Raw genomic sequence first — 13,951 nt, forward strand, 5'->3', positions numbered from 1 at the left:
AACCACAAAGCTAGTGCGGCATCTTGGAGCTCTCTTCAGAGTAGGCAGAGCAGCCCCAGGATACGGGGGTCCTAACGTTCCTAACCTCTGGGGGGCACACCCCCTGATCTCTGGACAGACAGTTGGGACAAACCTCTCTCCAAGGGAGCCAGAGGCCTCTAGAATCCTGGGGATGCCGAGGCAGACGGGGCCCCCTGCCCCAGCGTTCATTAGGTATCTGATCCAGGTATCTCTCCATGGGGTCTTCAACCACTGACTCGACCACCCTGAGCCTCAGTTTCCCTCAGTGGGGGAACCAAAACAAAGGCTCACAAAGTGAATGTGAGGATAAATAAAATCAGCCTATTAAAGTTATTATGTGGGTGGCTGTAGTCAAAGAAATAGCCAATAACAAGTGCTGACAAGGATAGGAAGAAACTGGAACCCTCCTACACTGCTGGTGGGAATGGAAAATGGTGCAGACATTTTGGAAAACACTCTGGCAGTTTCGCACAACATTAACACAGAGTTACCATAGGACCCAGTGATTCCATTCCTTGGATCGGCTCAAGAGATATGAACACAATGTCCACATGAAAATGTGTGCAGGTGAATGTTCCTCGCAGCATTATTCCTAGTAGCCAAAAGGACCCAAGTGTCCATCAACTGATGAATGGGTAAATAAACATGGCACATCCATACAATGGAACATTATTTGGCCATGAAAAGGAATGAAGGTCCGGCATATGCTACAACATAGGTGGACCCTGAAAACATTATGGAAAGAAGCCAGACACAAAAGGTCACATGTTATATGATCAGTTTTAGAAAATGTCTAATATCGGCAAATGCAGAGATAGGAAGCAGACTGGTGGTTGTCTAGAGCCAGAGTGCTGGAGGGGAGACGAGGAATGACTGGGAATGGGTATGGATTTTATTTTGGGGGGTGATGAAAATGTTCTAAAATTGATAGTGGCAGGGCACGGTGGCTCACGCCTGTAACCCCAGCACTTTGGGAGGCCAAGGCAGGCGGATCACTTGAGGTCAGAAGTCCATGACCAGCCTGGCCAACATGGCGAAACCCCGTCTCTACTAAAAATACAAAAATTAGCCGGGTGTGGTGGTGGGCACCTGTAATCCCAGCTACTCGGGTGGCTGAGGCAGGAGAATTACTTGAAGCTGGGAAGGGAGGTTGTGGTGAGTCAAGATTATGCCACTGCACTCCAGCCTGGGTGACTGAGCGAGGCTCTGTCTTGGAAAAAATAATAATAAATAAAATAAAATTGATGGTGATCGTGATGACGGCTGCAAAACTCTAAAAACCATTGAAGTGTACACCTTATTTATTTATTTTTAGAGACAGGGTCTTGTTCTGTCACCCAGGCTGGAGTGCAGTGGCACAGTTATAGCTCATGGCAGCCTTGAACTCCCAGGCTCAAGTGATCCTCCCACCTCAGCCTCCCAGTAGCTGGGACTACAGGAGCACGCCACAAGTGGCTACTTTTTTTTTTTTTTTTTTAGAAATGGGGTATTGCTGGGCTGGGCATGGTGGCTCACGCCTGCAACCTCAGCACTTTGGGAGGCCGAGGTGGGCAGATCACTTGAGGTCAGGAGTTCGAGACCAGCCTGACCAATATGGTGAAACCATGTCTCTACTAAAAATACAAAAAATTAGCCAGGTGTGGTGGCGGGCGCCTGTAATCCCAGCTACTCAGGAGGCTGAGGAGGAGAATTGCTTGAACCTGGGAGGTGGAGGTTGTGGTGAGCTGGGATTGTATCACTGCACTCCAGCCTGGGCAACAGAATGAGACTCTGTCTCAAAAAAAAAAAAAAAAAAAAAAAGAAATGGGGTATTGCTATGTTGCCCAGGCTTGTCTCAATCTTCCGGGCTCAAGCAATCTTCCCACCTCGGCCTCCCAAAGTGCTGGGAGTACAGGCGTGAGCCACCGTGCCCAGCCAGAAGTGTATACTTTAAATGAGTGTTATGGTATCTGAATTATATTAATAAAACTGGTAGCCCTCCACCCCCGCAAAAAAAAAAAAACAAAACAAAAAAAACGGTATTTGGTAAAACCGTAAGCTAGCTCACAAAGCACGGTTGCTGTTGTCTCTATAAAACAGTGGTTTAAGGGCCGGGCATGGTGGCTCACACCTGTAATCCTAGCACTTTGGGAGGCCAACGCAGGTGGATCACTTGAGGTCAGGAGTTTGAGCCCAGCCTGGCCAACACGGCAAAACCCCGTCTCTACTAAAAATACAAAAATGAGCCGAGCATGGTGGTGTGCACCTGTAATCCCAGCTACTTGGGAAGCTGAGCCAGCAGAACTGCTCGAACCTGGGAGGCAGAGGCTGTAGTGAGCGGAGAACAAGCCACGGCACTCCAGCCCAGGGCACAGAGTGAGACTCCATGTCAAAAAATAAAATAAAAATAAAATAAAATAAATAAAAAATAAAATAAAAGAGTGGTTCAAGGCATGGACACTGGAGCCTGCTGACCTAAATCTGAATCCTGTTTCTGCTGCTTACTAGCTGACCTTGGCGAGTTATTCAGCCTTCTGGTGCCCCACAAATGAGGAAACTAGTGTGGTATCTGCCGGGAAGGGTGGGTGTGAGGATTAAATGGTTACTATAAGTGAAGCGCCTGGAACATGCCTAGCACCCAGAAAGCACTAACAATGTGTATGCTGATCTGTGTCCCATCCCTACAATCCATCACAAGCGGCCAGGTGGCTGGATGCTAGGCATGGACTCTGTCCATCTTCTAAATAAGTTCTCAGACCCACCTCCTTTGTCAGAAGCCTGCCGCATTGGAGAAGAGAGTAATAGCCTAGTATTTGCACAGTGGGCGCAAGGTCACCAGGGGAGGTGAAGGGCAGGGCCGGGGTGGAAATGGTGGTGGAGGGATGGAGAGGGAATGTTGACCTCCCATAAGCAGGTGGGGCCTGGAAGCAGAAAGAGGCTCATCCAGCCCTGTTCCTCTCTGTTTCCAAGTGGCACAGGCTGGGCTCACACGGGGCTCAGAGAATATTGGTCAAGTGTAACTGGCTGGGGCAGGCAGAATAATGGCTCCTAAAGTTATCCAAGTCCTAATCCCTGAGAATATGTTACCTTACATGGCAAAAGGGACTGTGCAGAGATGATTAAGTTAAGGATCTTAGGCATGGCACGGTAGCTCATACCTATAATCCCTGTAATTTAGGAGGCTGAGGTGGGAGCATTGATTTAGGCTAGGAGTTTGAGAACAGCCTGGGCAACATGGCAAAACCCTGTCTCTACAAAAAATACAAAAATTAGCTGGGCGTGGTAGTGCACGCCTGTAGTACCAGCTACTTGGGAGGCTGAGGTGGGAGGATCACTTGAGCCCAGGAGGGTGAGGCTGCAGTGAGCTGTGATTGCACCACAGCACTCCAGCCTGGGCGACAGAGCAAGACCCCACTTTTTTAAAAAAAAAAAAAAGGCTCTTGAGGCTGGGCACGATGGCTCACACCTATAATCCCAGCAATTTGGGAGGCCAAGGCAGGAAGATCACTTGAGGTCAGGAGTTCGAGACCAGCCTGGCCAACATGGCAAAACTCCGTCTACTAAAAATACAAAAATTAGCTGGGCATGGTGGTGTGCACCTGAAATCCTAGCTACTCAGCAGGCTGAGGCATGAGAATCACTTGAGCCCAGGAGTCTGTGGCCAGCCTGGGCAACATGGCAAGACCCGTCTCTGCTAAAAATTAAGCCGAGTGTGGTGGCACATGCCTGCAGTCCAGCTACTTGGGAAGCTGAGGTGGGAGGATCACTTGAGTCAGGGAGGCTGAAGCTGCAGTGAGCCATGGTCACACCACGGCACGCCAGCCTGGGCAACAGAGTGATATGCTGTCTCAAAAAAAAAAAAAAAAAGATAATACATTTCTGCTGTTTTGAGCCACTAAGTTTGCATTGACTTGTTTTTGTTTTTTTGAGACGGAGTCTCGCTCTGTCGCCCAGGCTGGAGTGCAGTGGCGCGATCTCGGCTCACTGACACCCAGCTAATTTTTTATATTTTTAGTAGAGACAGGGTTTCACCGTGTTAGCCAGGATGGTCTCGATCTCCTGACCTCGTAATCCGCCCACCTCAGCCTCCCAAAGTGCTGGGATTACAGGCTTGAGCCACTGTGCCCACCAGTTTGTGCTGATTTGTTACAGCAGCCACAGTGGATGAATACATACTTTAACCCTCAGTTCTTTTTTCTTTCTTCTCCCAATGAACTGAAGTTGATGCTGGGGTTGCTGATTCTTGCCTCTGAGTTGACCACTCAGAATCTCAGGCTGCCTCCATACCAGCCAAGTGGCTCTCCGGAGAAGTCAGCCCTGATCAATCATCTCCTTCACGTTCTTCCCTCATCCGAGCCTACAAGGCCCGACACCTTCCTGATTCATCTCCCAGTCCTCTTCCTCACTCGCTCTGCTCCAGCCACACCGACTCTATGTTCTTTGAACATGCCAAGTGCATTCCTACCTCAGGACCTTTGCACTAGCCACCTCTTCTGCCTAGAATGCCTCTTCCCCAGATCAATCTGTGGCTGGATCCTATCCTTCATTCGGATCTCAGCTCAGATGTCACCTCCTCAGGGAAGCCTTCCTGACTGCCCCATCTGTTAGACCACCACCCTAGTCAGTCTCTTTCATGTCTCCCAGTTTTATTTTCTTTATGGCACTTACCATAAGCCGATTTTTTTTTTTCCTGAGACAAAGTCTCGCTCTGTTGCTCAGGCTGGAGTGCAGTGACACGATCTTGGCTCAATGCAACCTTCACCTCCCAGGTTCAAGCGATTCTCCTGCCTCTGCTTCCTGAGGCGTGCGCTACCACACCCGGCTAATTTTTGTATTTTTAGTAGAGATGAGGTTTCGCCATGTTGGCCAGGATGGTCTCGACCTCCTGACCTCAAGTGATCCAGCTGCCTCGGCCTCCCAAAGTGCTGGGATTACAGGTGTGAACCACTGTGCCCAGCCTGAATGTTTTTTTTTTTTTTTTTCAATCTATCTTGGTTAGGCACAGTGGCTCACGCCCGTAGTCCCAGCACTTTGAGAGGACAAGACATGAGGACTGCTTGAGCCCAAGAGTTCAAGACTAGCCTGGGCAACATAGTGAGACCTTGTCTCTAAAGGAAAAAAGAATTACAGTGTGCCTGTAGTCTTAGCTACTCAGGAGGCTGAGGCAGGAGGATCACTTGAATCCAGGTGTTCACGGCTGCAGGGAGCCATGATGCCATCACTGCTCTCTGGCCTGAATGACAAAGTACGTCCCTGACTCAAAAAAAAAAAAAAAAAAGGAGAAAAAAATCTCTATCTCCTCCTCATGCTAGAATAATTGCACCATCCCATGGAAAGTCAGTAGCCACACACGGCTGTTGAGCATTTGACATGTGGCTGGTCTGAGTGGAAATGTGCAGCGGGGGTTAAAGACACACCAGATTTCAAAGATGTAGTAGCAAAAAAAGAGTGCAGAATATCAAATGATAAGTTTTTATACTGATTACGTTGAAATGAAAATATTTTGGATCTACTGGGTCCCATAAGATATATTAAAATTAACCTCACTGGTTTGTTGTTGTTGTTTTTGAGACAGAGTCTCACTCTGTCACCCAGGCTGGAGTGCAATGGTGTGATTTCAACTCGCTGTAATCTCTGCCTCCTGGGTTCAAGCGATTCTCCTGCCTCAGCCAACTGAGTAGCTGGGATTACAGGCACCCGCCACCACGCCCGGCTAATTTTTGTATTTTTAGTAGAAATGGGGTTTTGCCATATTGGCGAAGCTGGTCTTGAATTCCTGACCTCAAGTGATCCACCCGCCTTGGCCCCCCAAAAGTGCTGGGATTACAGGTGTGAGCCACTGCACCCGGCCAACTTCACTGTTTTTTATTAACATGGCAAAGCTGCATAATATTTCTATGGTATAGCACTGCACTAAAAAGTCAGGCTCATCAGGGCCAAGGCCTCATCTGTCATGGTCATTACTGTCTCCCCAGTGCCCAGAACAACGCATGGCACACAGTAGGTTCTCAGTAAATATATTCGCTGAATGAGTGAATGAATAGCATAGTCTGGTATGTTACATGTGAGTGTATCAGCCCAGCCATTGCTTTCTAGAATTTATTTGTGTTTTCCCTTTCTTCCCTGTTACCCACCTGCTGCCTGACATGAGACTTTGCTTTTCTCTGCAGAGCCATGGCACTAAGAAGGGCACCGTGCTTGCTATGGCCTGTCAACAGGGTTGCAGACTGAGTAATGAGACAGAACATGACACAAATGTGGCCTGCGTCTGAGTGATGAGTGGAAGTGAGTGAGTGGGTCTACTGGGAGGAGGAGTAGAGGGAAGAAAGTGTATGTCCTTTACTGGAGCCATAATTGCTGAAAGAGAGAGAGAAAAGGAAGGGGGAGGGAAGAAGAAGGGGAAAGGGAAGAGGAATGGAGGTGGACAGACTAAACCAGGACATGCCAAAGAGATTTTTGTGGAAATACCACCTTGAAGAGCCTTTGAGACTCTGCAGGAAAAAAAAAAATCATATAAGTCTCTCTCCATCCCAAGAATGTGAAGTAAAGGGGTCTGGGGCTGGGGTGGGAAAAGAATTGCATCCTTGATTTAGAGAGGTCATCCTCAATGTAAGTCAACAAGCCCTGGCCCTGAGCGCATGGTGTTCACTTCCCAGCTGAACGTGTTCCAGAGGCAACAAGTGCAGCTGCTGAGAATTCCATGTGACTTCAGACCTGGTGGCCTCCGATGGCTTCCAAGGATTTCTCCCAGCTCCCCCACAACAGAACTAAAGGGCCCCAGTCGGGGGACAGTGTAGGTGCCAGGACTTCTGTGTGATCTGGTGAAAGCCCCTTAGTCCCTGTTAATAAGAGGCGCCACCTGAGAGAATTTCCAAGGTCCCTTGCCTCTTTGACCCTCTAAGAGAGATGGAGACCTCTAGGGTAGGAGTAGAGGTGCTTGGGGTGGGGACAGTTTCCTAATATGAGCCTGTGAGCAACTCAATGAATGTCTCTCCAGGCCTAAAAAGAATTTTAACACTTGTAAAGCCCTTGCTATGGGCAGGCTGTGTCCTGAACACTTTATATGTATTTATATTAACTCTTTAAACCTCATCACATTCTACTGGGGGGTACTATTACTATTCCTATCCCATTTTAGAACTGAGGAAACTGAAGCACAGAGATGCTGGGTGATTTGCCCAAGATTGCACAGCCTGCAAGTGGTAGGGTTTGAAACCAGGCTGTCTAGCTCCAAAGTCCCAGCTTCTAGGAGTCTTGAAATTAATTACAGGTCAAAGCATTTTCAGGCTCCCAGAGTGACCTTGGAAATGCTGCTCAACTCTTGGGAGCCTGAGTTTCCTTCCTGCCCCTAGGGCATAGGGACCCATCAGGACGAGCAGTCAAACATGGCAATAGTGCTGTTACCTACCTGTGGGTCTGCCCTCAGGTTAAGGGTTCAGACCCAGCTTTGGCTATTTTACTCCAAAACATAGAGATCCATCAAGGTACACAATAAGGGATGGCCTGCCCCTGAGGTTCAGAGAGGCCAATTGTATTTCCTGAGGCTGAACAGCAAGCCGGAGACTGCTCAGGCACCCTGATCCCTCAAGGCAAGGTGTTTCCTCCCATTCTCAGTCTGAAGGGGCTGCCAAGAGCATCCCTGGCTGAGGTTAGGGCAGGAAACCACATGTCTTTCACTTCCTTTTCTCCAGGAACCTCGTCTGGACTCCAGGCCCAGTGGGGAGGCCCTGATTCAGAGAGACTCCTTATCACAGGGCAGAGGCTTAGCCTTAAAGCCACCCCAAATCATCCCTTTCCCCCAATTCAAACAGGGTGGGGAGGAGACACGGGGGCCAGGACTCTCTCATCACTAATTTGGGATAAATTCCTCCTCCCACTGTGACCCTCGGTTTCCTCATCTGTAAAATGAAGATAGTCTCTATAGAGTCGTGTGAGGATTAAGGATAAAATCAGAGGAGAGAACACGGGCTACCACAGGTTCATAAGCTAGGGGAGTCGTGGGAAGAAAGTTGCAAATATGAACCCGGAGACTGGGGATCAGGAAGCTCAGTGGCTGGAGGTCACATTCCCTTTGCTCTGGGGAGACTGGGGGTGGGGGGATGAAGAAAGGGTCCTGGGCCTGATGTCACATCTTCTTGGGTAACTCGGGAGGGCAAGAGGCTTATTTCATGTCTGGAAAAGAATAATACTATCTAAGCACTTAGCTTATATGGTCCCATTTAATTCTTCTAAGGTGGGTCCTATTATGATTACCATTTGACAGGTGAGGACATAAAGCACAGAGAGGTTAAGTAACTTACCCAAAGTCACACAGCTATTAAACGGTAAAGGTGGGATTGGAACTCCAGAGAACAGCTCTTAATCTCTCGGGTGATATCTGCCAGCCACCCCTGGTCGGGCAAAAGAAGGCCAGGGCCTCCCTCCCTCCCCACGTCGGGTCTCCTCTGGTCCGGTCCCTGAACACACACATGTGTGCACCCACAGCTGCCCAATGCGGAAGAGCCCTTGGGTCCCCGCGGTCCCACTGCCCGGACGGACAGACCAAGGCCGCCGCCCACCTTCTGGTGCTTGCGCTCCTTCTCGATGCGGTCCATCCTCTCCAGGCGCAGGCGGTCCAGCTCCAGGCGCAGCTCGTCCAGCTCGGGCGCGACATGGTGGCGGCTGACCAGCACCTCCAGGATCTCCAGGACGCGCACGACCTTGGGCATGAGGCGCGCGATGGCCTCGCAGCCGTGCTGGTCGATGACCCGCTCGAACTCGTGGCCCACAAGCGACGCGATGTCGTACACGTCCATGACGGTCAGCTCGGCCACGTTCTTCTCCAGCGCCGACTCGGCCGCCAGCGCCGACCCCCGCTCCTCCTCCATGGCCGCCCTCCTGGCCTGTCCCCCGCCCCGCAAACTCGTGCAACTCCCAAACTTGCCGCTGTCGAGGGCCGGGCCGGCCGGGCCCAGCCTGGGCCGAGGGCGGGCGCGCTCAGCGGGCGCCGGGGCGAGGGCGCAGCAGGCAGCGGGCAGCGGGCGCGGGCGCGGGCACGGGCGGCGGCGCGGGGTGTGCGGGGCCGGGGTCTGGGCGCCCGGCTCGGCCCGGAGCTGCTCCCGAGTGGGCGGTGGCGGCGGCGGTGGCGGCGGCGGCGGCGGCAGGGAGGGCGCGCGCGTGCGCAGGCCCGCGGCGCCTCCCAAGTTGGGATCCGAGTTGCGCTCAATGGAGCCGGGCCGGGCGCCCCGGGGCGGTGCTGGCCTGAGGGGCGGCCGCGCGCGGGGCCCGAGAGGAAGGGCGGCCCGCGGATCCTCCGGGAAACTTTGGAGGCGGCGGCGGCGGCGGCGAGGCCGGGTGACCGCTTCCCCACAGGGAGGCCGCGCGCCCCGCCCCGATCCCGGCGTGGCCAGGGGCGCGCCCGCTTTCCGCCGCCCGGGGGCGCCCCGGGGTCCCCCCCCAGCGCCGACTCCGCGGCCTGCACCCCGGGCCCCCCTCTCCAGCCGCCGGACCCGCGGCGCCCCTCCCCCGTGCCCCGGCCGCCCCTCCCCCGCCCGGCGCTGACTCCTCCCACCACCCGGCCGCCGGGAGGGGTCCAGGCCGCCCCGGGAGAGGGGGCCGGGGGCGCTGGTATCGCGGGACGATTCGCTGCTCCAGGGAGCAGCCCCGGCCTCGGAGAGGGATGGAGGGGTCACGAGGAGGTCCCCGGGCTGGGGCTCATCCCGGGAAAAGAACGGGGATCCCCCCCGGCCCGCAGACACTCCGCGCAGACCCGGCCACCAGGCGGACTTGCAGAGGCGCCAGGAGAGGGGCCGACGTGTCGAGGAATGCTGGATCCCCGGAGCCCCAGGGCGCTCCTCCTCGAGCCACATCCATCACTGGCTCCTTGTGACATGAACTCCACTTCACAGTAGAGCGAAGCCCGCTTGGCATTCCAGCACCACGAGTTTTCTTGTCCCAAGGCCCCCTGTCCATTTGGGCTGGCCAAAGCCACTTGTCCATTAGACCCCCTCCCACTCCCGGGAGAACCTTTCCTGAACCCAGAACCCCATCCACCCTCCCCGCCCCCCACGCAGGAGTTAAGGACCCCCTTGCAAACTCACAGTCCCCTGCTCGCCCCATCAGAATTGCTCTTAGCATCCTGAGTTTTCACCGTGTGGTCGCAGATAGGTTTCCACCGTCTGATCTTAGCTCCTTGAGGAAAGAAATCTTAATGCCCTTGTAGCCATAAAGCGCACCCCAACGTGGCACGTATTGATTAAAAATCTAAAAGTTGGCCGAGCGCGGTGGCTCACGCCTGTAATCCCAGAATTTTGGGAGGCCGAGGCGGGCGGATCACCTGAGGTAGGGAGTTCAAGACCAGCCTGACCAACATGGAGAAACGCCGTCTCTACTAAAAACACAAAATTAGCCGGGCGCGGTGGCATATGCCTGTAATCCCAGCTACTCAGGAGGCTGAGGCAGGAGAATCGCTTGAACCCGGGAGGCAGAGGTTGCGGTGAGCGGAGATCGCGCCATTTGCACTCCAGCCTGGGCAACAAGGCAAAACTTAGTCTCAAAAAAAAAAAAAAGTTTTTTTATTTAATTTTTTCATAGAGACAGGGGTCTCGCTATGTTGCCGAGGCCGGCCTTAAACCCCTAGACTTGAGCGATCCTCCTGCCTCGACCTCCCCAAAGTGTTGGGATTACAGGCGTGAGCCACCGAGCCTGGCCCCAAATTCTAAAAGTTTAAAACGTATTGAGTATTTGCTTTACGTGTAGTTAAAAAATATGCAGTGTTTACTATGTTCCAAGCATTATTCTAAGTGCTTTACTAATATTACTTCATTTAATCCTGACTCCATCGCTTCCCAAAGCGTGGCCTAAGGATGGCTGGGGGTCCCCAGTACCCAAAGGGTCTCTGGGAGGTTGTCCCTTTCTCCAGCTGGGAGTCAATGTCAGGCTGATATTCTCAACAGGAAACGGCGGATTGCAGTGGACAGTGCAGAAGCGGAGTTGAGGCACCAGCTCCCTTCTAATGAGCAAGACGCTAGAGACTTGCAAAAGCATAAACCAATATCATCGCTGACAAGATTTTTTTTTTTTGGAGCATAGCGTTATTTTTATTTAAAACATACATATGGGCTGGGTACAATGGTTCATGCCTGTAATCCTAGCACTTTGGGAGGCTGAAGTGGGAGGATTTCTTGAGTTCAGGAGTTCGAGAGCAGCTTGGACAATGTAGTGAGAACACCTCCTCTGCCCGTCTCTATAAAAAAAATTAAAAATTAAAAAATTGGCCAGGTGCGGTGGCTCACGCCTGTAATCTTAGCACTTTGGGAGACTGAGGTGGACGAGGTCAGGAGTTCAAGACCAGCCTGGCCAAGATGGTGAAACCCTGTCTCTACTAAAAATGCAAAAATTAGCCGGGCATGGTGGCGCATGCCTGTAATCCCAGCTACTTGGGAGGCTGAAGCAGAGAACTGCTTAAACCCGGGAGGCAGAGGTTGCAGTGAGCCGAAAGCGCGCCACTGCACTCCAGGCTGGGCGACAGAGCGAGACTCCATCTCAAAATAATAATAATAATAATACAATAAATAAATAAATAGTAAAAGAAAATAAAAAAATTAAGGCCAGGCAGGTGGCTCACGCCTGTAATCCCAGTACTTTGGGAGGCCAAGGTGGGAAAATTTCTTGAGCTCAGGAGTTCGAGACCAGCCTGGCCAACATGGTGAAACCCCGCCTCTACTAAAAATACAAAAATTAGCCAGACATGGTGGCATGTGCCTGTAATCTCAGCTACTCAAGAGGCTGAGGCGCGAGAATCATTTGAGCCTGGGAGGCAGAGGTTGCAGTGAGCCGACATCGTGCCACTGCACTCCAGCTTGGGCAACAAGAGAGAAACTCTGTCTCAAAAAAAATAAATAAATAAAAAGTAAAATAAAAAATTAGCCAGACATGGTGGTGAGAGCCTGTAGTCCCAGGTATTCGGGAGGATGAGGTGGGAAGATCCCTTGAGCCTGACAGGCAGAGATTGCAGTGAGTTGAGATCACACCACTATGCTCCAAACTGGGCAACAGAGTGAAACTCTGTCTCAGAAAAATAAAAAATAAAAATAAATAAATAAATAAATACACCTAGCCACAGTGGCTCATGCTTGTAATCCTAGCACTTTGGGAGGCCAGGGCTGGAGGATCACTTGATCCCAGGATTTCGAGACCAGCCTGGGCAGCATGGCAAAACCCTGTCTCTATTAAAAAAAAAAAAAAAAAAAAAAAAAGCCTGGCTGCAGTGACTTATGCCTGTAATCCCAGCACTTGGGAGGCCAAGGGGGGCAGACCAATTGAGGTCAGGAGTTCAAGATCAGCCTGGCCAACATGGTGAAACCTCATCTCTACTGAAAATACGAAAAAAAAAAAATTAGCCAGGCGTGGTGGCAGGCGCCTGTAATCCCAGCTACTCAGGAGGCTGAGGCAGTAGGATCACTTGAAACCGGGAGGCAGAGGTTGCAGTGAGCTGAGATCGTGCCACTGCACTCTAGCCTGGGTGACAAAGCGAGACTCTGTCTCAAAATAAATAAATAAAATAAAATAAAATAAAATAAAAATTACCCGACTATGGTGGCAAGTGCCTGTAGTCCCAGCTACTCGGGAGACTGAGGTGGAATGACAACTTGAGTCCCAGGGGGCAGAGGTTGCAGTGAGCTGTGATTGCACCACTGCACTCCAGCCTGGGTGACATAGGGAGACCCTGTCTCAAAAACAACAAAAAAACTCATATGTTATCTAGCACGGTGGCGTGAGCCTGTAGTTCCAGCTACTCCAGTGGGAGATCCCTTCAGTTCAAGAGTTCGAGTCTAGCCTAAGCAATGTAGGTAGACTGTCTATAAAAAAATAAAAAGTTAAAAAAATTTATGTTAACGTGTAATGTGTTTACTGATTTTTTTTTTTTTTTTTTTTGGAGACAGAGTCTTGCTCTGTTGCCAGGCTAGAGTGCAGTGGCGCAATCTCTGCTCACTGCAGCTTCGACCTCCCAGGTTCAATCAATTCCCGTGCCTCAGCCCCCCGAGTAGCTGGGATTACAGGTGCACACCACCACGCCTGGCTGATTTTTTTGCATTTTTAGTAGAGACGGGGTTTCACCATGTTAGCCAGACTGATCTCGAACTCCTGACCTCAGGCAATCTGCCTGCCTCAGTCTCCCAAAGTGCTGGGATTACAGGCATAAGCCATCGTGCCCAGACTATTTTTTAATTAATATTTTTTAAAGCATCAGTTTAAATTTCTTTTCTTTTCTTTTTTTCTTTCTTTCTTTTTTTTCAGGGTCTTGTTCTGTTGCCCAAGCTGTAGTGCAGTGGTGTGATCATAGCTCACTGCAGCCTCAAACTCCTGGGCTCAAGCGGTCCTCCCACTTCAGACTCCTCAGGTAGTTGGGATTATAAATTTCTATTTACGGTAGATATGAGCAAATATAACTCACCTAACAAAAGCTCTTTCAAGGCTGGACACAGTGGCTCTCGCCTGTAATCTTAGCACTTTGGGAGGCTGAGGTGGGCGGATCACCTCAGGTCGGGAGTTTGAGACCAGCCTGGCCAACATGGTGAAATCCTGTCTCTACTAAAAATATAAAAATTAGCCGGTGTGTGGCCCGTGCCTGTAATTCCAGCTACTAGGGAGGCTGAGGCACAAGAATCCCTTGAACTCAGGAGGCAGAGGTTGCAGTGAGCCAAGAGTGTGCCACTTCACTCCAGCCTGGGCAACAGAGTGAGGCTCTGTCTCAAAAAAAAACAAAAAAAAACTCTTTCAATATTGTTTTAGTGTAAAGGGGTTCTGAGGCCAAAAAGTTTGAGAACTTCTGCCTTATAACACCCTAAGAGGTAAATTTTATTATCTTGTTTTACAAATGAGGAAACTGAGGCACAGAAAGGTTAAAAGGCTCACCCAAAGCCAGGCAGCTGGTGAAGGTAAATTCCAGGGTCAGACCTGCGCAGTCTGG

General features: G+C 51.1%; 1 protein-coding gene across 3 annotated transcripts in view; it reads right to left on the minus strand.

Annotated features, from left to right (window-relative positions):
* RILPL1 (Rab interacting lysosomal protein like 1) overlaps positions 1-9,097 on the minus strand; it is a 61,348-nt gene extending 52,251 nt beyond the window's left edge. For 2 of the 3 annotated variants that reach the window (XM_030821611.1, XM_030821613.1), the window contains exon 1: positions 8,559-9,097. In XM_030821611.1, coding sequence (XP_030677471.1) covers positions 8,559-8,867 — 309 coding nt within the window. In that variant the 5' untranslated portion in view covers positions 8,868-9,097. Of the gene's footprint in view, positions 1-133; positions 1,063-8,558 lie in introns of those variants that run through there. The other variant, XM_030821612.1, reaches the window with a different exon arrangement.
* Between the last annotated feature and the right edge of the window lie 4,854 nt (positions 9,098-13,951).

Source organism: Nomascus leucogenys, chromosome 10 (assembly GCF_006542625.1).
Source record: "Nomascus leucogenys isolate Asia chromosome 10, Asia_NLE_v1, whole genome shotgun sequence".
Lineage (NCBI taxonomy): Eukaryota > Metazoa > Chordata > Mammalia > Primates > Hylobatidae > Nomascus > Nomascus leucogenys.